The 26453-nt window shown below is 46.0% G+C and overlaps 1 protein-coding gene across 1 annotated transcript; it reads left to right on the top strand.

Annotated features, from left to right (window-relative positions):
- The first annotated feature begins 6825 nt into the window (after positions 1-6825).
- On the top strand, positions 6826-26074 carry PSMB7 (proteasome 20S subunit beta 7). The gene is made up of 8 exons (XM_050319710.1): positions 6826-6928; positions 7062-7155; positions 7300-7397; positions 7742-7882; positions 8398-8513; positions 14577-14635; positions 25123-25274; positions 25906-26074. The coding sequence occupies exons 1-8, from the start codon at positions 6867-6869 to the stop codon at positions 26015-26017; spliced, it is 834 nt and encodes a 277-aa protein (XP_050175667.1). The 5' UTR covers positions 6826-6866; the 3' UTR covers positions 26018-26074.
- Positions 26075-26453: the final 379 nt, after the last annotated feature.

The raw sequence follows: 26453 nt of genomic DNA, 5'->3' as shown, positions 1-26453 counted from the left end.
AGTGCAGGACATCCCATCTCTGTCACTGCAAGCAGGCTGTTAACACACATTAACACTCTCACACGGACCAAGTTGTCAGAAGCAGTGGTGTCTGGAAAAATCCAGACAACTCTTGCAGCTCCTCTGGACAAAGGCATGGTGTCACCACCTGACCTCCACACACACCCTGCCCAGAAGATTGGTCTGTAGCTGCACAGCAACCACTGACCAGACAAGCAGGAGTCACCAAGCGCACAGGTTGGACTTTGGATGGCAGATGTCATTTCCAATTCACAGCTCTGCAGGAAGGGACATAGAAGACACGTGCTCAAGCTAATTCTTCAGGTATCCAGACACTGAAAGTCTGAGCTGATGTGGTTTTATGGCCAGACATCCGCATGTTTGGCAATGCCACTATTTGTCTAGTTCTCTTAGTTTCCTCTCCCCCTCACCTTTCAAGCCTGTCACATCAGGGCTGACCAAACTTCCTGATGCTACAGGCTTCACATCAAAGGCCTGGTGGGTCAGGGATATGTCCCCCAGGAAGCTGAGGGGAGAGGGCACGAGGTCAGAGGTAGGCAGAGCAACACCTCCCCAAGGGGACAGAGCGACCCAACGTGCAGGTCAAGAGCCTGCCTGTACCAGGTCACCTCCCTGCACAGCAAATGCACAATTCTCCCTGCAGTGCTCACCCTACTGCGCCCCTACCAGCAGCAGTGGGACCTCCCTCCAGCACAGCACCCACAACTCAGCCACCCACGTGCAGGGTCTTTGCAGGGGATGGCTCTGCCTCTGCTTTGTGCCCTGCTCAAAGCACAGGGTGGGCTCACTCACTGAGGACACACAGACACCACTTTGTGGCAATCCCAAGTTACATGCCTGGGGAAATGGAACTTATAGTAAGGAGAAGATTTGCCTAATTTCCCCTCTGGCTTCCCTGATTCCTGTGCGTTGGTAGAACTCCTGTACCAGCACAAAAAAAGTTTGGTACTTGCTGACCAAATTAGTCCCTCCTAACAGCTCCTAACCTTGCAGATTGGGCACTGGGCACAAGAAGCAGCTGACACTACCCGTGCTGCTGCACTGCTTTCAGGGCCCTTGTAGGGTCAGCAATTTGGGAGGCTTTTAAACAGCCAGAGTGCCATTTATGGAGAATAGCCCAGGGCACGGAACTTGCATTAGTTGGGTAACAAATCTATTCTGTGGAGGCTGGCTGGTGTTTAGTCCTGGCCCTGGCTGAGCAGAACTCCCACTGCAGTTTTAGTGCACAGAACCCCACCTGGTTTAATTTTCTACGATACATTGACAAGACATCTCAGCTGAGAAGAAAGTTTCCTCCACAACCCCAGGCTTACATTTCTAAGGCAAAGGATCCTGTTCCAGTGCTATTTTGCTTTCTAGACTTGCTTGTAGAGTTAGATTTAACCAGGGTTTTATTTTCTTGGGTTTTTTGCTTCTTAAATGCCCCCAAGTCTCAGTGAGGTTTGTTTCAACAATCTCATGTGGACATGCCAGCCTTAATCTCACTCTTCCAGGCTCTTCTCATTGTCTGGGCTGAAAGCCCAACGCAGAGCCTCCCCGCTAATTGCCAGCTTTCTGTTTCCCAGTGACAGGTGTATTGTCTGGAGGAACAGACCCAATTGTGTCCCTGCGCAGTGGGACATCAGCTGCTGATATTACAGAGCCTTTCAGGGAGCTTGGGCACGGCTGGTTATTTAGTGCCATCATTTATAACCAATCTGTGTAGCCTAGAAACTTAATAGAAAAAACAGGAGCTGTCTTTATTATTCATCTTTTTGGTGTGTTTTTTTTCCTCAGGTTCCTAACTAGTCCTAAATCTCCCATCCTCCTACCAGCAAGACAGGGCATTTGGTGCTGATCCTCTTTGAAACACTAAATCTCTCTGATATTTTTTCCACAGTGTGCTAATAAAGGGGTTTTGGTGGTTTAACCAGACATCCACTGTGCCTCTCCTCGGACCTGGAATCACAGCTAGCAAAAACTCCACAGACTGTCACTCCTCTGAGGGGTTGATATGCATGGGCTCAGGTCACAAACATCACGGAGAGATGCTTTATGTCCTCTGGAGATCTGAGGAACACCCTGAGGCAGGGAGCTCGCTCTGGGGGACGGTGACTGTGCCTGCTTTATCAAGGAAAAAAGAGGGGCTCTGGTGCTCACACAGAGTGAGGAAAGGCAGCAGTGAGAGAGCTCCTGAGAGATGAGAGGAAAAAGTACAAGAATAATATTAGAGCCAGATTGCACCTGTCTTTCCCATTTTTCCCATTAAAGGATAAAGCTTTCCATCCGTGGCTGTTGCACAACAGCAGAGCTCCAGCCAGTGCGGCAGCACCAGCGACCAGAACGCAACAGACCAGGGAGCAGATGGCCCAAGCTTTTGCTGCAGGAACCTGGCAGTGCAGAAACCATCTCTTTGCTGGATTTAATCATGCCAGTCACAAGGCAGGAGGGTCTACAAACAACCGGCATAGGCAGTTCCACATCAGCTTACAGGAACACAGATGCTGAGGAAGAGGAAGCACATCGTGTCCGGCTGAGCCCTGGGTGCCTCCAAAACTCCAGTTTTGGAGTTCAGTCAACTCCAGTGCACATTCCCAGTCTGAATGAACTCCCCACTTCACATCTCTTTTACTGACATGCAGCAGCACCTCTGAGAACAGCACAGACACCTCTTCATACCTGAAACTCTCTTCCTCCTCTTCCAGCTTGTGAGGTTTCCCCAGCTTGTTCTGCCAGAACCTCAATAAAGCTGGAAAGTTGATTCCAACACTACTAGAAGAAGGACTTTTGCAATTATCAAAGGGCACCAGAAATTCAGGGACTTCTAAACAGCAGTAACAAGAGACAGTGTCATAGTGACTGGAGCACTGTGATGCTAGAAACAGCCAAGATCAGCGCTGGCCTTCTCGAATTTCCAGCCCCTCAGAATTTGCCTGAAGGCAAGCAAAGGGCTCTCTGGGTACTTCATTTTTCCCCTCCCTTGGAGAGACACAGACTATTTCTACATCTACACCTTTGCCAGCAACTTTTCCCATTCAGAAAATGGTTCTTTCAGAAACTCTTGGGAACTTGCTTTACATCTCAGTGCACCATCCTCTTGCCTGCACCACTTGTCTGCTCTCAGCTTCAACCTCTTCTTTCAGTTTTCAGAGTAATGAAGGCACCCTCTTGGACTGAAGTCAACTCTATTTCCTCTAATCAATTTAAATATCTCAAATAAGTCTCCTGCTTATGGAAGTTTCAGTTGCAATGAAGAAGATCCCTGTCCTGACCGGGGGCAAACACTTACTTGGTTAGTTTTGGTTTAGCCACAGGTTGGTAGAGTTTGAGTCTATCTAGTTCTGATCTTGTCAGAATTGTATGTAAGTTCTCTGACAGATTCTTGGCTTGTAGCTTGTTAACAGATCGTTGTTGAGGCAAGATGTTTGAAATTAGAGTGGTTTGGAACAGGAGAGACACATGGTGCATTTATTCTCCAGTTCAGTGATTATCTCTGCCTGGCTCCACTCCTAACACAAGTTCACCTTGGGACATTACAGGAGTTGCTGGCTAGTTTGGGAACTAGGAATATGCACCACATTCCAACATAGGAATATGTTGGAATAAGCACCAGACACAGCCATGATGAGGGTAGGAAGCAATGTAAATGCTTCTGGACAGTTTGTATTGCCTCTGGACAGCTCTAATAAAAACTTGTCCCTTGCAGGGCTGGGTGGTGCAGGGCCCCAACCTCACCTGGTGAGACTTGACTTTCTGTAACTCCCTTACTCTAGAGAGCAAAAACTGCCTGGTGATTTACTGCAGTTACCCTGAAACAGCGTGTTTGTCTCTCATCCTGCAAGAGCACGTGCAGGCTTTGTGCAGTAAAATTGTACTGAAGATTTTGTTAAACACTCCAAGTCACCCAGTGTCTCTTTAGAAGGTCCAAGAAGTCAAGATGTCATTTGGCCCTCAGACAAAGAGAAACCACTGAACACAAACCTGGGAAACAGGCAGGTGTGAGTGCAGACACCCAAATACCTGGGAGTTAATGCATTACACACACAGAGCTCCAGTGCCCACCTGCTGAGATAACACATTCCTGGTATCCCAAGTAAGTTTTAAAAAATGTGTCTGTAGTGCTATTGAACTTCCTTGTCAGATGTCTTGTAGGATGATAAACCTGGATTGCAGCTTTGCTAAGGCTAGAAAGAGATTCCAGGACTGCTTTACAAAGAAATAAGGGGAAAAGTTTACATTTTTCAGGCTTCAGAGCAGGTTAAGGTGAGGTCTGAAGTGTGCAGCCCTAGATGTTCCCAGAGGATACCTCAGTGCAGAACTGACCTTCCTTGTGCTAGACAGCCGAACAGGCTGAACATTTGCTGTCTGTCAGGAGCCACACAAGCACTCCTTTATATATTGGACCAGAACCTTAAAAATTAGTTGAATTTCTCACTTTTTTCCCCAGTGTTTGTTCTTCTAAATACTTTTGGGCTTCCCAAGCTCCTCAGGGCAGCACCACCCCACTGTGCCTCCTCCAGCCCAGCACAGGGGGTGCCCAGTGACGGAGGTTGTGCCCAGTGACATCCTCTCACCTATCCCTGCTGTCAGGGGTCAGTGACATCTGCACTGCAGGGCTCTGAAGGACACAAACGTGACACCTGTGACTACAGCAGAGAGCATCACTCAGAAACGAAGTTCATAGGACAACAGCTGTGACAGAGCCCCTGTCAGACGATCAGAGAAGATGTTATAACCATCAGCAGTACCCACATAAATGGGGCTGGAAATAGGTCTCTCATGAAGCTGCGAGGGAGAAACAAGGATTAGGCTGACTCTCAGCCAGCCGTTAACCAGCAATAGATGGAGCTAGTGGTGCACTCAGGTGGCTTTGAACCAGGGAAGAGAGGTACCTGCACATCTGCAGAAGAGCCAGTCGCACACCTGGGAGGATCTGGAAAGGCTCTATATTACTAGAAGGTAAAACAATAACTGCAGGACATCTGCTTAGTTGTCAAGGACCAAGAGGGAAATAAAGCTGTTGTCCCCTCTAGCTAAAACCTGCTGTTTCCTTTTCCCCAGACTCCCCACCACCAACTGCTCTACAGTTTGTATGCCAATCCAATTTTGACGCCTGTAAGTCACCCCAGAGACTGTTTATTTTAACTTTATCAAGTGAAGAGAAAAACAACTGTGTTAGAAGGAAAAAAGAGCATCTGGCAGCAGGATATTCTGTCTCTCAGACAGCTTCCCAGCCTTACTGGTGTACAAGAACATGGGATTTCAGTTACCCACAGGCTGAAAGAAGGGGAGAACAGGGTGCAGAGTGCAGGCTCTCTGTGTGTTTGTCTTAAACATGGTCTTTTGTGGTCTGGTAGCTTTTCTCTGCAAGATTGGCACAGTCAAGAAAGAGGCTGGGGTTTGGTTTTCTTCCCTGTGGCTGTTTTTGTTCTCTTCCATTGGCAAGTACTTTGAGCACTGGAGGAAAAAGCAGACATCGCCCAGTAGGTTTGCCCAGCCCAGCATTTCTGTTTGTTTACTTTCACCTGAGGAACACCCTGATGGAGAGAACTCATTTTTCAGTAATTGGGAGGGACACTGCAGGGATGTAGATGAGGGTGGAGCCGTGGGAGCCCAGCTCTGTGAGCAGGCCGTGTGCTGACAGGGTGCTGCTCAGAGGGAGGCTGCACCACGTCTGATGTGGGAGCCGCCACTCCTCTTGGAATGAAAGCGGGAGCTCCTCTCAGCAACGGCACCCGCTCCGACGGCATCGCGCTCCAGGCACGACCTGCCTCGAGAAGGAAGGCGCTTCCCTGGTAAAATACTTCTATACTTGGAGAAAGTTTCCTTTAGGCAAGAAGCCAATGAGCCACGTACGTGGTTGTGTTGTTCTGCAAGAGAAAGAGCCCCACATAATTAACATTTAATGTTTGGAACAAAAAAAACCAAAACACCTCATTTTAATCAACAGGATTTTTAATTTCAGGCACTTACACATGTAGAAGGCACATTAGATATGTGGTAGATTTCAGAAGTTCTGTTCTCTGTGGATACATTAGCACTTTCCTTTAATGGGTCAGGACACTGGAGGAGAAGTTAAGTTGGTGGTCGGATGTAGTTTACCCAGAAAACACCAAATTAATTTTACTGACCTTGACATACAGCAGGACTCCCCTGATTTCGAAAATGGACATCTGTCTATTTTCTTTCCTTAAAGAACCATTACATCAACAGCACATCAATTTTAGGTCGGTTTCCATTTCCTCATGCAGTTACATATTCTTTGCAAGATTGAAACAAAAAAGTTGGGGTCCGCCCCCCATTTCGTCCTTCTCTTTGAAACTCTCAGAGCTTCTTACAAAACCCTTTAGACAAGTCATACTATCCAATGCACAGGCTGGAAGGTGTGAAGACCTTCCCTGGATCTTCGCTCGCGAAGACTGGCCATTATTATTATTATTATTACTACCCGTGGACAGGGCAGACTCAGATTCGAAGTCAGACAAATGTTTTCGCTGCTTGGGTGCTCACACTGAACCGCCCAGGGCAGGCCAGGGGGTGTTCAAGAGGCGTCTGGAAGCGGTACTGGGTGATGGGGGGCAGTGCTTTGGGGGTTACAGTGGCAGTGCTGGACTGGATGATCTCAAAGGTCCCCTCCAGCCTTCAGGATCCCGCGGTGCCTGCCCCTCATCTCCCCCTGTGCCCACAGGGCCCCCCATCCCCAGGGCCCACCATCCCCAGGGCCCCTCATCCATAGGGTCCCCCATCCCCAGGCCCCCCCATCCTCCCCCGGTCGGCGCCGCCGCCATTTCGCGCGGGCGGGGCGGGGCGTGGCGGTGCCGCTGCCCCGGAAGCGCTGAGGCCGCGGCCGTGGCTGCCGGCGGAACATGGCGGCGCTGTCCGTGCTGAGCGCGCCCGCCGGCGGCTTCAGCTTCGACAACTGCGCGCGGTGAGCGCGGGCAGCGGGACGGGCTGAGGGAGCGGGGCGAGTGGAACGGGCCGGGGGTGCGGGGGGAGCGGGCCGGGCCGGGCCGGGGGAGCGCCGGGGACCCCTCCGGCCGCCTCACTGCGCTGTGTTGCAGGAACGCGCTCCTGGAGGCCGAGCTCGCCCAGAAGGGGCTGCGGGTGCCCGCGCCGCGCAAGACGGGCACCACCATCGCCGGCGTCGTGTTCAAGGTGAGGGGCGGGGGCCAGGCCGGGCCCGCGGAGGCCCCGGCGCGGCAGAGGCTCCGCTGCTGCTGCTGCTGCTGAGTCACCCGCGCTGTCCCGGCCCCCGGGAACGGCCCTGGGGAGAGCCGCAATAATTCTCCCTTCCTCTAGGATGGCGTCGTCCTCGGAGCGGATACGAGAGCAACCGAGGGGATGGTTGTTGCTGACAAGAACTGTTCAAAAATACACTTCATTTCCCCCAATATCTAGTAAGTGTTGATGCTGTTTATTGTGTAATAAATGGTTAATTACGTCTATTACCGTGTGATGGTGTTGGTAATGGTACTGGGGTTTTTAGCTCTGTCCTTTGCTAACACCAAATATTAAGATGTGCTTGAAAATGATAATTTATTAGCAAGGCTTGAGGATTTGTGGTTTTCTATTTACACTTAAGCAGGCTATCTTGTTTCTTGCTCTGAAAATGCTGACTGTATGAGAACCTAATTTTCTCAGTTTTACAAAGAGAAAATTTCTACTTGTTGCATAAAGCATAGAGGCTTTTGCCTCCCCTGCCTTCCCCACCTTTTCCTAACTTGCTCATAATGCTTTTCAGTTGTTGTGGTGCTGGAACAGCTGCAGACACTGAGATGACAACTCAGCTGATCTCCTCCAACCTGGAACTCCACTCCCTGTCCACGGGACGACTTCCAAGGGTTGTCACGGCCAACCAGATGCTCAAGCAGATGCTGTTCAGGTAACTGAGGGGGCTTCTTGTTGTTTAACAGTGCTGTTAAAACCTCCCTCAGCCTCCTTACCCTTCATAACAAGACTTTCTGATTTCTCTTTACTGGGCAGGCCTTTAAACTGAGATGGAAGATAAATCAAAATTTTAGAGAATTGATACTATAGTTGTGCCGTGGTGCAGTGATCACATGGCAAAAATAGAAAGGTATTAATTTGAAAGACTGTTAATCACACCCATGAAGAACTGTCTTGTACCTTTGGTGAGATGGCTGGGCCAGTAACAATGTAATGTGCAGACCTGTAAAACAGGGAGTTTTATGTGACTTGCAATAGAGTCACTGCCTCAGAATGTCTGCTGGACACTGAAATAAACTGTATTTTCCCGAATTTCTTAATGTATTGCTCCCAGCTGGTGGTAGAGCTGTACTGGGTAGCTGTGGGACAGTTCTCCCACGCCGATGTTGTGTTAAACAGAACCACAGCTGCGTGGTGGGTTTCAGACTCACAGACAAACCTTGCTCCCAGGTACCAAGGCTACATCGGTGCTGCCCTGGTGTTGGGGGGAGTGGACGTCACAGGCCCTCACCTGTACAGCATCTACCCCCACGGATCGACTGACAAGCTGCCCTACGTCACCATGGGTGAGTGACTGAACGGGGAACACCTCAGATTGTTGTTTAAAGTGCTTTTATTTGAATTCCCTTTTGTTTGCTGAGAGCTGCACGGGCCTCAGACTTCAAAGGTAAAGGTGTGCCTGCATTTATAAGGCGGGTGCTCTGGAATACTGGCTGGAATATTATTTAACTCTCAGCTGACAAAAAGCTGGTATTAGGAGCTGTGCTGTGTGCCTTCCCCACATGAGAATTGTGGGATTCCCAAAAACTTGCTGAATGAAAAAAATTCCTGGAAGTGTGGCTTACTGACTGAAGTCCTGACTTGTGGTTCATATAAATTTCACTTGGGGAACTCGGGCAGTTTTAAAGGGAAGCTTGTTTTTGGTAGAACCATGCAAGTGTGATGGAGAGTCCAAACAGACGTATCAGAGAACTGATCTGAAACTGCAGTGCATGGGATTAGTAAATCAGGTTCAGCCTATGCCTGGTGCGGCTTTTACGCTGGTTCTGCGACAGGAAAATGTAAATTCATAGATTTTCCTTGATCTTTGCTGCGCCTGGGTGGCACCTCTGGATCGAACAGCTCGGTGGGGTGTCCTGCAGGGGTGAGGGGTTGTGTCCTGTGGGCACTGCAGTGGCAGTGCCTGTGAGGAGTGCCATGGCCCGCACAGCTGGCCCTGCAGTGGCAGTGGCAGTGCCTGTGAGGAGTGCCATGGCCCTGCAGTGGCAGTGGCAGTGGCAGTGCCTGTGAGGAGTGCCATGGCCCGGCAGTGGCAGTGACAGTGGCAGTGCCATGTGAGGAGTGCCATGGCCCGCACAGCTGGCCCTGCAGTGGCGGTGCGGGGCCGCGGGATGGCGCCGCTGCCCCGGGAACGGCCGGCCCGTCGCGTGTGTCGTTGTGCGGGGTTCGCGCTGCCCATCCCCGATCCACAGCGCTGCCCGCTCCCAGCATCGCGGCCCTGCTTCCCTGGAGCCAGCCCTGCGCTCTCCGCTGGGTACACCGTGACCTTCCTGCTTTAACAGGTGGCATTTCTGAAAATCCTGCCCAATATTCTTTCTCTCCACAAAAATAACACGGTAGCAGGCTAAGTTCAAACCAATAGGAAGTAGAATATCAATGGATTAAGTTCCTTGTAGCTTAAACTTTGATTTGCTGTCGGCAGTACCAGGTCTGGCTGGTGCTTACACGCTCCCTTTGGTCACATTGTCACACAGAGCCCTGCTCAGCATCAGTGTCCTTTCCCTTCCCACTCCTGGTGCACTGCTACTTCCACCAGTGACTAGGATACAATTTAGTAGAAAAGTAGCTTATGCATATAGGTGAAAGATAGAATTGAGACAGCAGGGAAACTATCAAGATTCAAATCGTAGATAGCAACTGGAATTGTATTTCAGTCTTATTTAGCCTGATCTATTGTTTGTTGTTTTTTTCCCCAAGTGTTCTAAAGGCAATTTGTGTAAATCAGGGTAGATATTTTTGGCCAGTTAGCTTCTGGAAATTCAGTATTAAGTAGGAAAGAAGGTTGAGAAGTTGGATTTTATTTTGATGTGCTGGAGTTTGTCTGTGGATGGACACAGTGGTGTCCTGCCTTGCAAGGAAAATTTAAAAGGTACTTGGTGCTTACTCAGGAGTGAGAACATCAAATTAAACTGTTTATGCTGACAAAGGACAAAATTGGATTTCAGCAAACGATGCAAGATTGTCTGATGGCTTGGCTTGTCTAGGAAAGCTTCTGGCCAAGACTTCTAATGAAATGCATGCATAAAATTAAAGCACTCGGAGTGTGTAGTTGAGCTTTCGGAAGCAGGCGGAGTGTTCGGGGGTCTCTGGTGGCTGGAGCTGCTCCCCTGGTGCCAGTGGTGCTTCATATTCATAAATCAGCTCTTCATGCACTGGCAGTGTCGTGCTGCAGAGCAAGCACTCCCACTGCTGGGAGCCAGCCCCCAGCCAGGATCCGGCTGAAAAATGATCCCAGGCCGTGGGGCTGCGGAGATCACGGAATTTTTACCTGGGATGAGCAGCAAATTGAATAACAATGAGTGCGTGTGAATAAATGCCCTGTCAGGGAGCCCTGGCAGTGATGGATTAGGAAGTGCTAAATGTTGCTCTCTCAAGGCTCTGCACATCCTCCAGTGTGGCAGGTGGGGTAGCAAACAGGTCCTTGGGTGAAGAAATGGACTGTACTTAGCAATAAGAACTTGTCTGCAGTGAAGGTTCTGCGGAAAAGGTCCAGTTCATCTCTTTTAGAGAATCTCCTGCAGTTACAAAACACAAAGATTATTGTCAGCTGGATTTTTTTGCTATGTATCAGTAATTATCTTTCACTTTAAAGGCATACTGAAGTGGTACAGCTGCTCAAGTGAAGACCAGATAGTATTTTTAAAGTGAATTTATTACAACTGCATCCAGGAAATTTAATAACTTTGTTGTGAAAATTCAGGAAATGACCAATGCTATTTAAGAAAAAAATAAATTCTCTTATCGTCTTGTAACTTACCTTGTTCATGCCAGTCGTCAGACTGAAAAGCATTTTTCTCAGAGTAGAGCTTTACCTCTCAGCTGCTGTAGCTCTTTAGAATTTCCTTGGCAGTCAATATTTTAATATATTAAAATACTAAATTAAGACTTCCTGAGTATTTGTTTCTGAAGTGTAGCTTACTGAAAATGTTTGCAAAAAAATTTCTTTGGAATTGAAATGGTATGTTTTTCTTGGTGGTTGTGTTTCCAAGGGTGTTAAATGTAACCATTCCTAGCAGTTAATGGGTTCTAAAGATCCACCTGAAAGGGTTTCTCACTGAATGGTATATAATAGAAATAAATGATAACTTTACAAATCATTCTTTGTTTTAATTCTTAGTGCTCGTGCACAGCAGAAAGAGGAACTTTAAACATGTAAAAAAAAAAATCCAACAGAGGAAATTTCCTGTTTCTGCATCGGCTGTGTGTTGAGCTTAGTTTGAAACCTTACCTAAGATAAACACCTGGTGTGGTGTCTCTTGAACCTGAGCTCAGGTGGATGTTCAATGACATTTTACTCCCCAGCTTCCCTGAAGGGTCTGATAGATTTGAGGTTGAACTGCTGTACCTGAGGAGGGCTGAGTCCGAACTGGTGGTGACTGAAATCAGTTATTGTGTGTATGAGGTGGGAAGTCCATCCCTAATTAATGGATGGTGTTTTGCTGTGTTTGGATTTTATCTTTCTCCAGACATTATGTTTGGGAATTGTGAAGCTTGTTTCTACATAAAGGCAAAGCATGCTTGTTAAAAATGAATTATTGTGCGAGTGCACGGACAAGAGAGCAGCTGTTTCCACACATACAAACAAGTTCTCCACAGACCCTTAATATCCAAGTTTTCTGTGTTTTTATAGGAACTGCAATAAGAAAACCTTATTGCAGTGTTTACTTAAGTTCCCAGATTTTATTGCCTGCTCTGCTGTTACAATGCAGCTTTCACGAGGCAGTTGAAGTGCTTGGAGCGCTGTGGGGTTGTTTGGGTGGTGTGTGGAATTTGAGGAGGGGGCAGTGGGTGTCCTGGGACAGTGGAGCTCTCAGCCAGGCTGGGAGTGCCTGGCCCTGGCTGCTGGGCACTGCCCAGGGGCTGGTGCTGTCCCCACAGGGCACGTGGGCTTTCCCTGCTCCTGTGCCACAGGTGGGTGTCTGTGTGCCAGGATTTCCCGCTGCAGTGGGCAAACAGCACGTGGTTTGTTTTGGTGGAGATGCTGGGAAGTGTTCACCCATAGGTGTGGCTTACACCTGGTGCTGGGAAGAGTGCAGAATTTTCACTGTGCTGTTTAAGATAAAATCTGTTCTTTCAGAGAACACTTAGCTGTGCTGGGAGGCTTTTGCTAAGGCAGTTTTTAAATGCAAGCTTATAAAGCTTATGTTTGGGATTTATAAGCACTAGAGAAAAAAGCAAACGAATCTGTTCAGCTTTTCCAGCTTTCTGTTCTGTTAGAACCTCCTTAGAATCTTGGTTTTCAGATGTAAATGTCTGTATGTTGGTTTAATTAAGCTAATCAACAACTCTTTGAAAATTTACACTGTAGGACTTGTCTGTATTTAGTTATTTAAAGTTGATTCTGGATTTGGCATTTATTATGTGTTGGTAACATAGATAAATAATTAAGTGTAATTATGTATAAAGGATTTCATGTACTGTAACGTAAGGTTCCCCCTGCCTTTTTATTTTGTCTTTTTTCATTGGTTCTTTTGGGAATTTATTTTAAAAGGAGCTGGAGGAATTGATCCAACCTGAGCCATGTATGAGATTGTTATCAATAATTTTTACTTGTCAGTAGAATTTTTAAGGAATTAAGACCACTTTTTCTTAGCTCAGTAGCTAATGTATTAATTTCAGTCAAATTGTGCATTTATACCTTTTATATTTTGTTCTTGCATGTTTTTTAGTCTTTGCACTCTAATTTTGTCAAATAACCCTTCTCCAAGGGCAGGATTGTTTCCCAGCTATGAGGATTTCCATTCTGCTCATGGTAGGCCTTCATTTGGGTGGAGCAAGAATGTAGCCCTGGTTTGAGACCATAGCTCAGATATTTTTTTTCCTCATTAGAAATGTTCCTATGTCATTCCAGAAGAATTATTATTTTGTGGTTCAGGTCCTGTATTTGTTTTGGCCCACACCTTATTTTGACCTTGTTTGAAGGATCAGTAAAATTCCTCTTATTTGTGATTTGCTCTGTGATATCAGCTGTTTGTATCAGCAGTTCATTTCTGCTTAAAAATCTGTTTTATTCCCAGTTTCAGCATTTAAAAAATGGAGTTGTGTATTGCTCCAAGGTGTAAATGAATAGTCATTGCCTGTAATACAAGTACACACTTAGAGTGTCCTACTGCTTTTAGATGTGATGTATTTGGTACTGTAAAGGTAATGATCCTCAACCACAGCAATATTCTGTAACAGGAATATCTGTCATATTCATCGGGATTACCATGTTCATTGATTTGTGTCTGTAAATCTGCTGTTTCAACCCTTTAAATTTGATCTATAATTGGACCTCCTTAAATGGTTCAGCTAAGGTAGTCTGTATTTTCTCAACAGTGTCACTGTCAGCTTCTCCTTTTTCATTATACATTCAGCAGACTTGATAAAATCAGCAGGACACCTCATTTGAAACTGTTTAATCGCTGCCTTTTGCTTTCACTAAACCATTGAGGTGGTCAAGCGATATACACAAATCATTTTAAATAGGAAATATGGCTTTCTCTGTGACCCAGCTAAACAGATAGCGGTATGCAAAACAAGTTAAAAAGTAATAAATGCCAAAAAATCTTCTAATTGGAGTAAAAAATTGCAGGTAACTTTATTCACTCCCCAAAAGTAGTGCTCTCTGAAATATGGATAGGGCCACAGACAGACAAGATAATCTTCCTGAAGGCTCACTCTTTCTGAACAAAGCAAGTTACAGTTTCAAATAGTATCATCCTGCTTTTTGTATGAATTTGTGGCAAGCCCATTTATAGCCCTGCAGTCCCAGTGCTTTGGGCAGAGATGGCTCCTGTTCCACTGCACTTGCACCTCCTCCCTTCTGGAGAAGGAACACTGAACTCATGGTTTCCTCTCTGTCACCTTGTTCAGCGGTTACTGTTCAGTGTAAAAGTAATGCCCAGAGTGAATGCACAGTAGGCTGTTTGCAGGTCGCTGGGGGACACAGAGCTGGTGGCAGCAGCCCCTGCCCTGTTCCCGTGGCTGGGTTACCACTCCGTGTGTGGGGGCGACCCTGCCAGCTTGTCCGAGCCACCTCCCCATTCCCACATCCCCTCTGCTGAGGCAGGAGCGGTGGAGGAGTAGGGATTCCATTAACTCCTTCTCTAACCTCATTGTCATATCTGGTGTTCAAAGTGGTCAGAAGCAAAAGGCTCTGGGGACGGGACTGTGCCTCGTGTGGGCACAAAAGCTGCGCCTCTGGGCTTAAATGAGGTGCTGGACTTAGCACAGGCACTTCTGAGTGTGTGGTGAGCTGGGCTGGGCTTCACTCTGCCTTGTGCTGCTGAAATGTGTGATAGATTTCTCTAAAAACGTACCATCTGTAACTGCATGGCTAAAGGGGTGTCCTGATGTTGTCACCACAGGTTCCGGATCTCTGGCAGCCATGGCAGTGTTCGAGGACAAGTACAAACCCGACATGGAGGTAAGAGTCTTGGGCTTTGAAATCTCACTGTTTCTTCCCTCAATAATCCCTCTGATCACAAGAATTTAGGAGGTTTGAGGCTTTAAAGAAGTTAAAACTGCTCTAGTTGTGCTGCATTTAAAATGTACTACTGCCAACTTAGTGTAAAGTTGTAAAAATTGGTGGATAAAATAAATTTGCAAGAAACTATGTTTCCATATGGAAAAATATGTGCTTTTAATGTAGATGAAAGTTTTACAAACATACAGTTTACTGGTTATAGTTGACTTCAGGAATTTACCAGTCCTTGCACAGTCAGTATTGCTGTTTTTTTATCAGTCAGTCCTTCTCTCTCAGTCTTGAAAAGAGAATGCTACAAAAAAGTGTTCGAGTAGTACATGAAACAATCCTGGTTGATTTGGTGTGTTCAGAACTAGTGTCTGCAATTTAACATCTACTTGAAAACTGATTATCAGAAAACTGTTACGGTTGTGGGGTTTGTGTTTTGCTGCTGACACTGATAGAAATTGAAAAATGTTAGGTTGTTAGAATCATTCAGGAGAGCTAAAATCTGAGTGTCATAAGACCAGAACAAGCTGTTCGGTTACAGATGGATGCAGTGCATTATTTTTGTATTTTCTATAGGGTTTCCTTACACTTGGTTACACCATGTTCAGTGCTCCTAAATTAAACCCTGAAAATCCAGTTGTCTCCAGACCCACTGTTGATGAAAATAACCCCAAAGCAATTACAGGGCTTTCTGTAACTGTATTTTGTTAAATGCCTCAGTAATGTCAAGCCCTCTTAAACCACATTGATCTCTTCAGACTTTCTGTGAACACTTCTTCTCATTCCAATTGATTAATAATTCCACAGTAAAGAAAAAATGAGAATTGAACACAAAATTGAAAATTGAACCCATTAAAAATTACTTGTAACACTAACAGCACAATCATTTCAGTCTAAAATGCAGATAAAAGAAATTCTGCAGCTCTCCAGTATCCCTGAGTAATGTGGAAAAGGAAAGTTTGTTTACACCAGCAGAGGTCTTTGGATGTTCTTCGTTTTTGTGGCTCAGCTGCTGTGGGTCAGTTCCTCCCCTTCCAGGGCACTGTGTTTGGGTGATGGTCCCATCAGGCCACGGAGTTCTCTGTAGAGCTGATGATTTCAGATGTGATCTCTTGTTCCCTGTCCTGACGAGGCTCCATGTCCGATACCAGCTGATTTAAAACAAAACTCCCCGCCTGTTTTCAGAGGTTTGCCATTAGTTAATTGCTGAAGTGTTGGTAACAAGCGGTTTTCCAGCTATCCCTGGCCTGGCTCCTGCCCTGTCCGTGCTTGTGCAGTAGCTGCAGGTGTGCCAAGTTACAGACACGCAGTCGGATCAGGGCTCCTGCGGTGCCACGCTGTTTTGGGCACTGTCTGCAGACTCTGAGCTCCTGGTCTTCAGTGTATTTATAAATGTTCCCAGAAATACTGCAGTACTTTCAGTAGGCACTCCAGTGTCGCTGGGAGGGAGCATTACAACAGATGGCTGAGAGAGCCACTCCAGAGAGGGAGACTCTCTGTTTTCCCCTCTCCCCTCGTGCTGCTGGAAGAATGGCAGTCTCCTTTTCCAGCCTCCTGGCTGACTGTGCACTTGGTGTGTGTGCTGTTCCACTGAAAACATGGACTGAAATCCTGGGAATCAACAGCTACAGCACAACAATCCTCTTGCAGAGATACAAATGGCAAAGAGCTGTGCTGTGCAATCAGATCTTCATCTGATTCTCAGCGAGATTTCAAGCTTGTATTTTAAGTCATTTTCTGTGTAAGAGCAACCGAAAAAGGCACCAAAAATTGGTAAATCTCCAAATTTTCCTATTTAGAAAGGTCATCCTCATTAAACTGTCTTCACACACAACCATAAGTGGCAGCAGATAGTCACTGTTATAACAAGCATGTAGAAATGCAGCCTACCAATTTGTTGAAATAGTTATTTAGATTTTGAGACTTGCATGTACCTTAACTCTTCCTTTGGTTTTCCTGGATAATCTGATATCTAGTAACAATTCAGGAAGTGTATTAACCAGCAAACTTTCAGGTCCTAAAGCTTTTAAACACTTCCTCATACTCTCTTATGGCTGCCAGCTTATAATATTTACCTTTTGAGTCAGATGTGGGGTTTTTTTACAGTAAATTAACAAAATAACAAATATTTCTATTGAAGTTAATCCAAATTAAATCTGAAATATGCTATGTATATTTTACATAAAACTTCCTATGAAATGGCATTGAAAATAAACTTAAAATTCCTGGAGATTAATTTAATGAAATAGGTAGAAAATTATTATTTTCCTGTCAAGATCAATGCTCCTTTCTCTTGCACTAATTGTCAGAATATCTTGCTAGGGCTACTGGAGGGTAGTGGTGTGCTTCAAGACCATCACATCACAGAAAAATGATTCAAAGGCAAACTGTCCTGCACCCTCTGGTATCAACTTGCAAATTAGCATCTGGAATGTAATTAAACAAGCTTAATGAAAGTAGCAGCTGAATACTACTGGAAAAGACAATCAGCTTTTTTGCCTCTGATATATATTCTGTACTATTGAAGCTGATCACCAAACGCATCGTGTGAGCGCAGTTAAAAAAAAATTAGCATTTATTTGAAGAATAGGAACTGTTTTTCATTCTGTTATGCTTTTGGCATGCACTGGTGTCCCAGGAGAGCCGTGCCACAGCAGATAGTGCACAATATTTATAAATCCATGACAGGCAATAATAGCAACTTGAAAAATTCTTTTGCTAGAATTTCAAGTTGAGAGCTGCCAAAAGCTGAGAGGATCAAATCTGCAGTGGCAGCTGCTGTGCCCTACAGTTAGAATTGTAGACTTTGAAGATGCTCAACTAAAAAAAAAAATAAAATAATAAAATAAGAAAAAGACTGCAGGCTTAGCCAATTTTTGCAGGTTTCTAGAGCCCTGGCTCTCTGCCTTTTGAAGATGAGTTGCTGAAGCTTCTCCCACTGCCTGAGGCGTGCTAACACCAGCAGGATGTGTTTTTTTCCATGGGCTTAGTGTGTCTTCAGCTTTAAGCAGCACATGCTCTGTCAGTGCTGTGTGATGGTGCTGTCCCTGCTGCAGAGCCGGCAGGTGATCCGTCCCCACCATCCTTCAGAGGGACCAGTGCCACTCGTGCAGCCTGATTTATGGAGGCAGGGGCGCTGGGAGGAGCGCTGGCCTCTGGAGGAACCATTACAGAGCGCCGAGCATGGGAACACTTTCAGCCCTCAAGGCCTGTAGATGCTTCAAAAATGTAATGCCAAGCACCTAACTACTGTGGAACAATATTAATCTGTCATGTGGGCAGCTATAGATCTGCTTTAGAAAACATAAGTGGAAGAACAGCACATCTAATGGAGTGTTTTGAGCTCAGATCTTTCATTGCAGCCAATTTTTCTTCCAGTAGAGTCGCCACATGGTTTTTAAACCTCACAGTCATTTTGCAAATGCATTCATGCCTTCTGGTGTTAAACAATAACAAAGAAATACTGGATATGGAAACCATCGTGATCTGGGAAAAAAGCGTCTACAGAATTAAATGCTGGAATTCTGGGTTTATCTATCCTGTGGTGGTTGAATTCCTCAGGAGATGGGGAGAGGGGATATATTTTATTCTGGTATTTGATTTCTGGTGTTTGAAAAGTAGAAGCTTTTTGTCTGTAGAAGAATTACTTGATCTGCAGTGGGGCTGTGTTGTAGCCTTCTTGTTTAAGCAAGGAAATAGGCTGCTTGTAACTTCATTTCTTTTCTGTATTTCATCAAAAAAGCCAGGTTTAATAAAAAGAGGCTCCAAAAGGAAGAGAACCAGTAGAAACCACAGAAAGCAGAGCTATTGCAAGGAAAAGGAAGTAAATCTTGGAGTAATGAGTTCAGGAGCACAGAATAGGTGGAAAAAAATTAAAGGAGATAGTCTGGCAGATACTTAATAATTATTTCTAGGATAGATCACTACAAATATGTGAGATTATATTTACAGTCATTTTTTGTACCGTTTCTGAAGTGTGGCAGGAAATCAAGTAGTACTGAATGAAAACAAAAATACCCTGGAGGGTAAGAACAGATGAAAAGCAGAGGAGACTGTTCTGAGTGTGTTCCACATGGAACACAGCTCTCCCTCCTGCTGCAGCTGTGCTGTCCCAAAACCTGCAGCTTGCTGTCCCACCAGCGCCGTGTCTGCCTTCCCCTGTTGGCCAAGTTTGCTTTGGTGGCATCCTCTGGATGCTCCACGTGCTCTGGGATCTTTGCTGTACCCGAGGGCAGAGTAGCCTGAGTGCAGCTTTCACTGTGTACCTCTCGTTTCACTAAAAAATGCATCAGGCACAGCACAAACCATTATGAAAACATGTCACTTCCTTCCATTTTTAAGCAGCTGACACATAGATCCTTCAAATGTTCCTGTGCTCACATTTCCTACTGTCCCTCAATATGGTGGAATTATTTTTGTTTATTAAGTACCGACAGTAGTCCTGGGCTATTTTTGGAACCTGTCAGAACTCTCTCATCTTCAGCAGTCGTTGTCTCGGCGGTGTGTGCGGGGGGCTGGGCGCGGTGACAGGCTGCAGATGAGCCCGTGTTCATTAGGGATGGAGATCAGAATGGCTGTGCCCACGGGCTCAGGTGTGGGGCTGATCCTCCAGCTGACACCGCCTTAATGACTCGGCGGGACGGGCACCCCGTGCTGGGCGGGCACACAATGGGGATCAGGCCAGGCTGGAGAGCCTGCCTGAGCTGCTTGAACCCCTGTTGGTGTCAAACACGCAGATTTAAGTAAATGTGGGGGGGAGATCTGACTGGGTGAACAAAAAGCAGGACTTTGTGTTTGTGTGTTTCATTCCCCAGTGACAGGAGCCGAGGCTGTTAGTGGCATATCTTCACTCCTTGCTGCCAGAGCTCGGGGCGCTGCACTTTTCAGCTGTCCTGACATAGCTGTGTTAGTGTCTGCTGGAGACACGGATTTTCATGGGTAAATACCGGGTGTTAGTGCACACAGTCAGCCGGAAAATAAAGGCTTATCGGACCTGTTTGTTATTCTTGGGTTAGATAACAATTATCCTCTGGTCCCTCGTTTCTGCCTGACACGTTGGACAGTTTGTACAGTTTTCATCTTCTTTCTCAGAATTGTACCCCAGATTGATTTCCTTTGTGGAACTGGTACTAAACAGGAAATAAGGGCTGATTTGGAATGTGCCAGCTAGGTGTGCTGTGGAGTGGCTGGGATTACAGGTGAGGTGTTTGGAGTGGATCAAAGCCCAGTTTGTGGGATGCTGCCCAAGTACCAGTCTGAGTTACCAGTGATACCCAGTAGAGCCACCTTCCAGTTTGCTCTTTGCAGACTGTATTGAGGGAAACAAATGTTGCCTCTGTGTAAATTGGGCATTGCTGCTTGACAAAGAGCAACAATTTCTTCACCTTTATGAAAGTAACACTTAAACTTTGTCCATAATAATGTAGACAGGCTGGCCAGAAGCAGGGCTCTGTGTTAAGAGATCATTTCACTGCACAGGGTAGGGGGAGGACAGGTAATTATTTTTGATGCATTTCTCAGGAGCAGGTGTTCCAGTTTAAATTGTTCCAGTTTGTGTATCTCCCATAAGTGCAGAACACAGGCAAAATGCACTGGAAAATATTTCACATGGCACAAAGCGCGAGTGCCGCTCCCGCAGCGAGGGCCGGCCGGGCCGAGGGCAATTGCTGTGAGGGAATGGGGATGAGGCAGAGCTGGGAGCCAGCCCGGGCTTTATGGAGCACTTTGGGATATTAGGGAGGATAAATTACCAGAGAGGCCAAGGCTTCTTTTCCAAATAAAAGGTTGACCTTCATTCCCTTCCATCCTTTTGTCAGAGGTAAAGCAATAGTCGTGTGAACAGAGATTTGCTTTGTTCGACAGCAGATGTGTCAGTGCTTGAGGTGAGTTTGTTCACAGGCAGTAACATCAAGGAATTTTAGCTGTAGCCTCTTGTAGGGTTGGCATAGCCGGGTGGGCGAGGGTTGCTGTGTTACTGAGGCTCTCCCAGTGTCAGAGGAGAACGTGCAGCCTGGCAGCATTTCCAGCTCTGCTGCTGCTGAGCGAGTTCTCCTTTTGAGAATCTGTTCCCTAAAAACCCAGGAACTTCACCCATATACAGGAAGTGATGGATTCAATGAGTTTTCGTGTTCGTTCTTAGGTCAGATTGTGGGAATGGTATTAAAAGAAATCTTGTAGTTGTGAGAGGAGCTTGTAATTTAATTCGGTGCCATTGGAAATATGGATTGCACTGCTCCCCACGCAGGGAATGACAAACAGCAGCTAATGTTATTGAATAGGAGCTCCGAATCATATAAGTTTCTTGCCTTGGCAGGTAATTTGACATAAATTGTTAATGTAAATCCAGGTTAGTGGGGAAGACATTATTTTACTAAAAAAGATAAACTGCTGATTAATTCAGTATAGAACTCAATTACAAATTGAAAGTGTCTCTGCGGGATGCCAGTACCCTAAAGACAGCAGATGTTGAATTGATACTCCAGCATATTTCACCCTGGTATGAAATATTAACGTGGTTTATTATACTGGTGGTGTATGATATCAGAGAGGGGGTGGGGAGGAGCCTGGGCTCACAGGCAGCTTCCTTGGAACAGGGAAAAAAACTGTTATCTCTGAGAATAATAATTAGGGACTACAGAGCAGTTTGTTTGGAAAGTTCTTAGTAGAAAATGGTTAGAAAAATAAACATTTACTGACACTTTAGTCACAATGACACTGCCATAAAATGCATAGGTCTAATATAAAAAAAATAAGAGACAAGGAATGTAATTCCTTGCTCCTGAGGCAGCCCTGGAAATGCACACTTTTTGGTGGAAGACTTGTAATTGTAAATGGACTGATCTCCACCCCACAGCCCCCACACAGCCCCTCACACCCCGTGCACTGCTGGTGGCTCTCCCAAAGTCTAATTATGCTTCTCTAGGTGCTTTTGTCCTCCAAGAGGTATTGCTTTCCTACCCCCAAATTCCCAACACTCCTTTATGGATTTATTTTTTTATTATCATTGTCCTTCCTGAAGCTTGTGATTTTTTTCCCTTCCCTTCTCTTCCCACGGGAGTCTTGGGGATTCTCACTTTAAGTAGGATCAACTTTTTATATTCTGTAATTTGAGCATATTTCATTGCTGTAAAGGACTGTTGTGATAAGTATTTGCATTTGTTTATTTTTACATAAATAGTTGCCTGCTTATATTCGTTTTATACTAATATTGATATGCACTACATTTGAAATTCTTCTAAGAATTGCTGTGGGAGAACTGCACTGTGTGTATTGCATCTCTAACAGCATCCTGGTGACCTGCAGGAGGGATTCATTTTGTTTTGGTAAGAATTAGGAAAAAAAATAATTTCTAGAGTTTTGAAATCTGAAAAAGGCATTTCCTGTTTAACTTGCTTGTGGAGTTGTTACAAAATGTTGTGGAAATAACTTTCCCAAAGCCATTCCAGCTGCTCCCTTTGCTGCTGGAGCGCAGTGATAAACTTGTTTACAGGCTGTTAGTAAAGACAGTATTAATACCATGTAGAAGTACCCTCATCTCCTGTAGGAAAGTCTCTTTTTTCCTCCAGCAGCACTTGAAATCTGGAAATTGCTTAAGTGGGAAGAGAAACTTGGTTCGAGTCATATACAAGAATAATGTGTAAAAGTTGCTCCTCGGTGCAGGTTGGGACTGGCGGCAGAGCAGCCGTGAGAGGTAATCCATCAGCTCTGAGTGCCTGCGAACTGCAACTCTCCAGATAACAGGTTTAAAGTAAAGATTTAATACAGCCTCTATCTACTGTGATGTTGCAGTGACAGTTTAAAACTCATTCTCTAAATCTCAGCAGACTTTATAGCCAGCAGTGGGCCCATATAAAGCTTAATGGCATTACAACACATAAATCATCTTTTAAAGACGCTACCGGTAGCGCCAATATTAAATGCAGACAATTGTCTGTGTTATAAATAATTTATCAAACACCGTTTCAGATTAGCCTCCCATGCTGAGTTATTTATTTTGGCCTTTACTGCCCTATTCCTCAGGCGCCCTTTGGAGCTGCACTGCTGGTCAGTGTAATGAACTGGGGGCTGTTCCCCCTGGCACAGCTGTGCTGACCATTACTGCCGTGCTGGACCTCGCTGCTTTCCAAGCGCTGCCCATTTGTCAGGAGGAGGTAAATGGAGCTGCACATTGGAGTCCAGGGACACATTGTGGGGGGTGTGCTGGGGACAGACAGATCGCTCCATAAAGTGCTGCTTGTCACCGCGCGCTGGCCCTACAGTTCATCACTGGCTGTAATCTCATTTAAGGAGCACTGGGGGCCCCACAGGAGGATATTCCCAGTTAGCTTGGTCTTTGCAACCATAAAGCAGGAAGTGCTCCTTTTATATACTCTGAACTTTTAGGGTTTTTTAAGATTAATTATTACAGTGGCTCATTGAGGCCCCTCTCCTTCAGGCTGTGTCAGCAGTTTCCTGCCAGCCCCCTGTTTTGTGACTGGGAATAGCAGTCCTTGCTCAGCTCCATGCAGGATCTGTTTCTTGTGGCTATCCTGGCCAGCTTTCTAAATTGTATAAAGAAGAGCAGGAACAGCACTGAGGCAGGGTTTCTAAAATGACCATTCCTGCAGGGTCACGGACGGGGCTGCACTTGGCAGTGAAGGAGCTGAGGTTACAGCCTGGGCTCTCTGTGCAGTGGCTACCTCAGTGCACTCACAGCTGTAAGTGTTTTTACAGTATTTATAATGAGTATTTTTAGAATTATTTTGATAACAGTAGGTTGATAGAGTACATTTTTAAAAGCTAATAAAATTTAACATAGAGTCTGTGAGATTTACAATGTTGTCTTAAAAAGATGAAATGAAAAGGAAGAGTGGAACAGATCTACCCCCATTTGCTGTAGTACTCCTAAGCTACTTTTCTTACACTAACACTCATGTAGCTTGAAATTATTCTGGTTTTGCTGCCACTTAAATTTTAAAACAGAGCTACAGATACTTCTTTGGTTCATTTTATTTACTTGCACTCTAGTACTGAAATACCCTTAGTCTGCAACAAATCAGTGGCAGTCTTCTACCAGTTGAGTGAGGAATTACTTGCTTATCAGGGTTTTATTGTCAAAAGAAAAGGTACAGGAATTATTTTTACAGCATGGTTGTATTTATTGTTCTAGGTAGCTTAGTAGGAAGCATAATTTTTTTTTTTTTTTTTAAATGAAGACTAATAGTGGTAAACCTGGGAGCGAAGTAGGACCTGCAGCTGTTTGTGTGGCTCAGTGCAGGCCGTGTCCTGCTCCAGTCGGGCTGCACCCAGCCTGGACAGAACAGGCCCCAAGGGATGTGCTTCACATCTGCTGTTCTGTTCTGGGACAGGCAAGTCAGTTCCTTCCACCCCCCCGAGAGAAAGGAAGGGTCTCACCTGCACTGCTTCTGACTTCAGAGGCTGCTGAGTCGACCCGTGTGTGTGTGGGTATCTCTGTGACACAGCCTGCTCTCCTGGCACGGTGGCACTGCCGGGTGACGGGGCACAGGCCAGGTCAGCGCAGCTGAGGGGCAGGACGTGCCCTCGCCGGGAGCTGCAGAGGGAGCCAGTGCCCCTGGAATGCCTCGGGAAGGCTGTCAGTCCCATCAGCACTCCCGATGCCTCCACAGCAATACCAGTCGTGGTTTGGTGGTGGTGGTGAGAATGTGATGATTAGAGATCTGGTGTGATATTTTAATGGATATTCAGATGAACTTGAAATGTTTCCATGTAGAAGACCCTCCTGTGAACGCAGATTGTGTAACGTGGGCAGTTGTTGCACTCAGGTTCAGGCTGTTTCAGGTCTAAACAGTAACTCTGTTTCAGTCACATCCATTACTGTAGCAAGGCTTCACTTTTCACTTAAATAGTAACAACTAACTGCAGTATTTTGAGAGCAGTACTTGTTTGAGCAGTGTTTTCAGCAGGTTTCTTTAAATTCTCTGCATTTGTGCTCTGGACTGGAATTACAACTGTTCTCCAGCTCAGCTCTGTGCAGAGCAGAGCTGCTCCATCCCACAGCTCCTCTTAGAATCAGAAGACAAATTTTGCAAACCAAGCCATGCTACAGAATCATAGGAACAATTTTGGTGCTATAAAGGCTGATTAAATAGCCCTGACCTGGAGAATCCTTGTACCTGAACTACAGTGACTCCAATGTGTGTGCAGCTGTCACACAAGACAGGCAGCTGGAACATACATGTGCCCAGAAGCCTGGAAGTTAAAAATGGTAAAATTTATTTTCTCCATTCATTAAGACAAAAATAAATCTGAGTTTTGCTTCCTAGATTGTTTTTACCAAATCTGATCCACCCTGGGGTGGTGGATCATGGGCAGGGTAAAGGCTTGTCCCTGGATAGTCCCTGTTCATGCCCTGTGGCACTCTGGTGATGGTCCTGGGAAATGCCAGCCCTGGGGCAGTGACAGCTCCTTCACTGTTGCAGGAGGGGGAAGCCAAGCAGCTGGTGAGAGACGCCATCGCAGCCGGCATCTACAACGACCTGGGCTCGGGCAGCAACATCGACATCTGCGTCATCAGCAAGAACAAGCTGGACTTCATCCGCCCCTACGACGTGGCCAACAAGAAGGGGGACAGGTGAGTGACCCTGAACTGTGTGCGATCCCTGCTCTGCCCAGCAAGCCCTCCTTTTGTCAGTGATCTCCAACCTGTGTGTGAATGGCAGCTGAACAGAACACGAGTGGCTGTGCCTGCAGCTGAACAGAGGCTGTTACAGCCACGAGCAGCTGTGTGGAGGGAACAGGGGAAGTTCTCACTGCCACAACTTCACCAGGCTCTTGAGTTTTGGGCAGTTTGAGGAAGTAATGGAGTTCTGCCTTTGCTGCCAGACCCCTGATTTCTGCAAAGACCTTTCCAGTTATGTGGCAATTTATTTTTTTTTTTTTTTTTGATAATCACAGTTTTCTAAAATTGCTGGTTTATCTGAAACTTTGTCAGGTAGTGCAGTCAGCTTAGATATTGCAGTAGGCACAGTTCCTTTACTTATTTTGGATTTTTATAGGAAACTTCTAAAGCTGATCAGTTTTAAAACTCTCAGGCACATGGTGAGACTCCCGGGGATAGTCCTGTGCAGGGCTGAGGGTTGGACTCACTGATCCTTGTGAGTCCCTTCCAACTCAGCATATTCTGTTCTGTGATTCTGTAAAATTTAAATGCAAGTTTTCCCATGTATCATCTTCCAGACTAATTTCCCCCATTTCTTTCCCAGGTTTGGCAGGTACAAGTGTGCAAAAGGAACGACTGCTGTTCTCACAGAGAACGTGGCTCACCTGGAAATCGAGGTGTTGGACGAGAATGTGCAGACCATGGACACGTCCTGAGCCCCAGGGGCTGCCCAGTGGCTCTGTCTCACCCAATAAAGAAGGCTCTGCCCCCTCCATGTCTGTGCTGCTCATTCCTGCTCTGTGTCCCAGGGGAGGCTCATGCAGCTGAGCTGCAGCAGCTCCGTCCTGCAGGACGGGGCTCTGAGAGCTCAGCGGGTGAGGCAGGGCAGAAAACAAGGCTTTGTCACCTCACTGCAGGAACAGAACAGCAGGAGGAAAGCTGCTCTGTGTAAGCCCAACTGGACAAGTTTTAATTTAATAGAATGTTCTTTTCCTGATGGAAACAGGAAAAGGTATGACAACAATGAGCAGTGGTGGTTCTGAACTGCTGCCCTTGACCTCCAACAGGCATTGCTCTCCTGCTACCCCACCCCAGGGAAGTAACTGGGCATCAGGGGATGTTTCTGTTACTCCTGCCCCATTTTCTGTAGGT

Source organism: Myiozetetes cayanensis, unplaced genomic scaffold (assembly GCF_022539395.1).
Source record: "Myiozetetes cayanensis isolate MyiCay16 unplaced genomic scaffold, myiCay2020 scf23, whole genome shotgun sequence".
NCBI lineage: Eukaryota > Metazoa > Chordata > Aves > Passeriformes > Tyrannidae > Myiozetetes > Myiozetetes cayanensis.
The sequence above is the reverse complement of the archived record's forward strand: the minus strand, read 5'-3'. Positions and strand labels throughout refer to the sequence as shown.

Bases quoted from the DNA above. Each gene is read 5' to 3' on its own strand.
- PSMB7 (XM_050319710.1), top strand. From the start codon at position 6,867: ATGGCGGCGCTGTCCGTGCTGAGCGCGCCCGCCGGCGGCTTCAGCTTC. The intron at 7,398-7,741 runs GTAAGTGTTGAT...AATGCTTTTCAG, and splicing joins TTCATTTCCCCCAATATCTA to TTGTTGTGGTGCTGGAACAG. The intron at 25,275-25,905 runs GTGAGTGACCCT...TTTCTTTCCCAG, and splicing joins GCCAACAAGAAGGGGGACAG to GTTTGGCAGGTACAAGTGTG.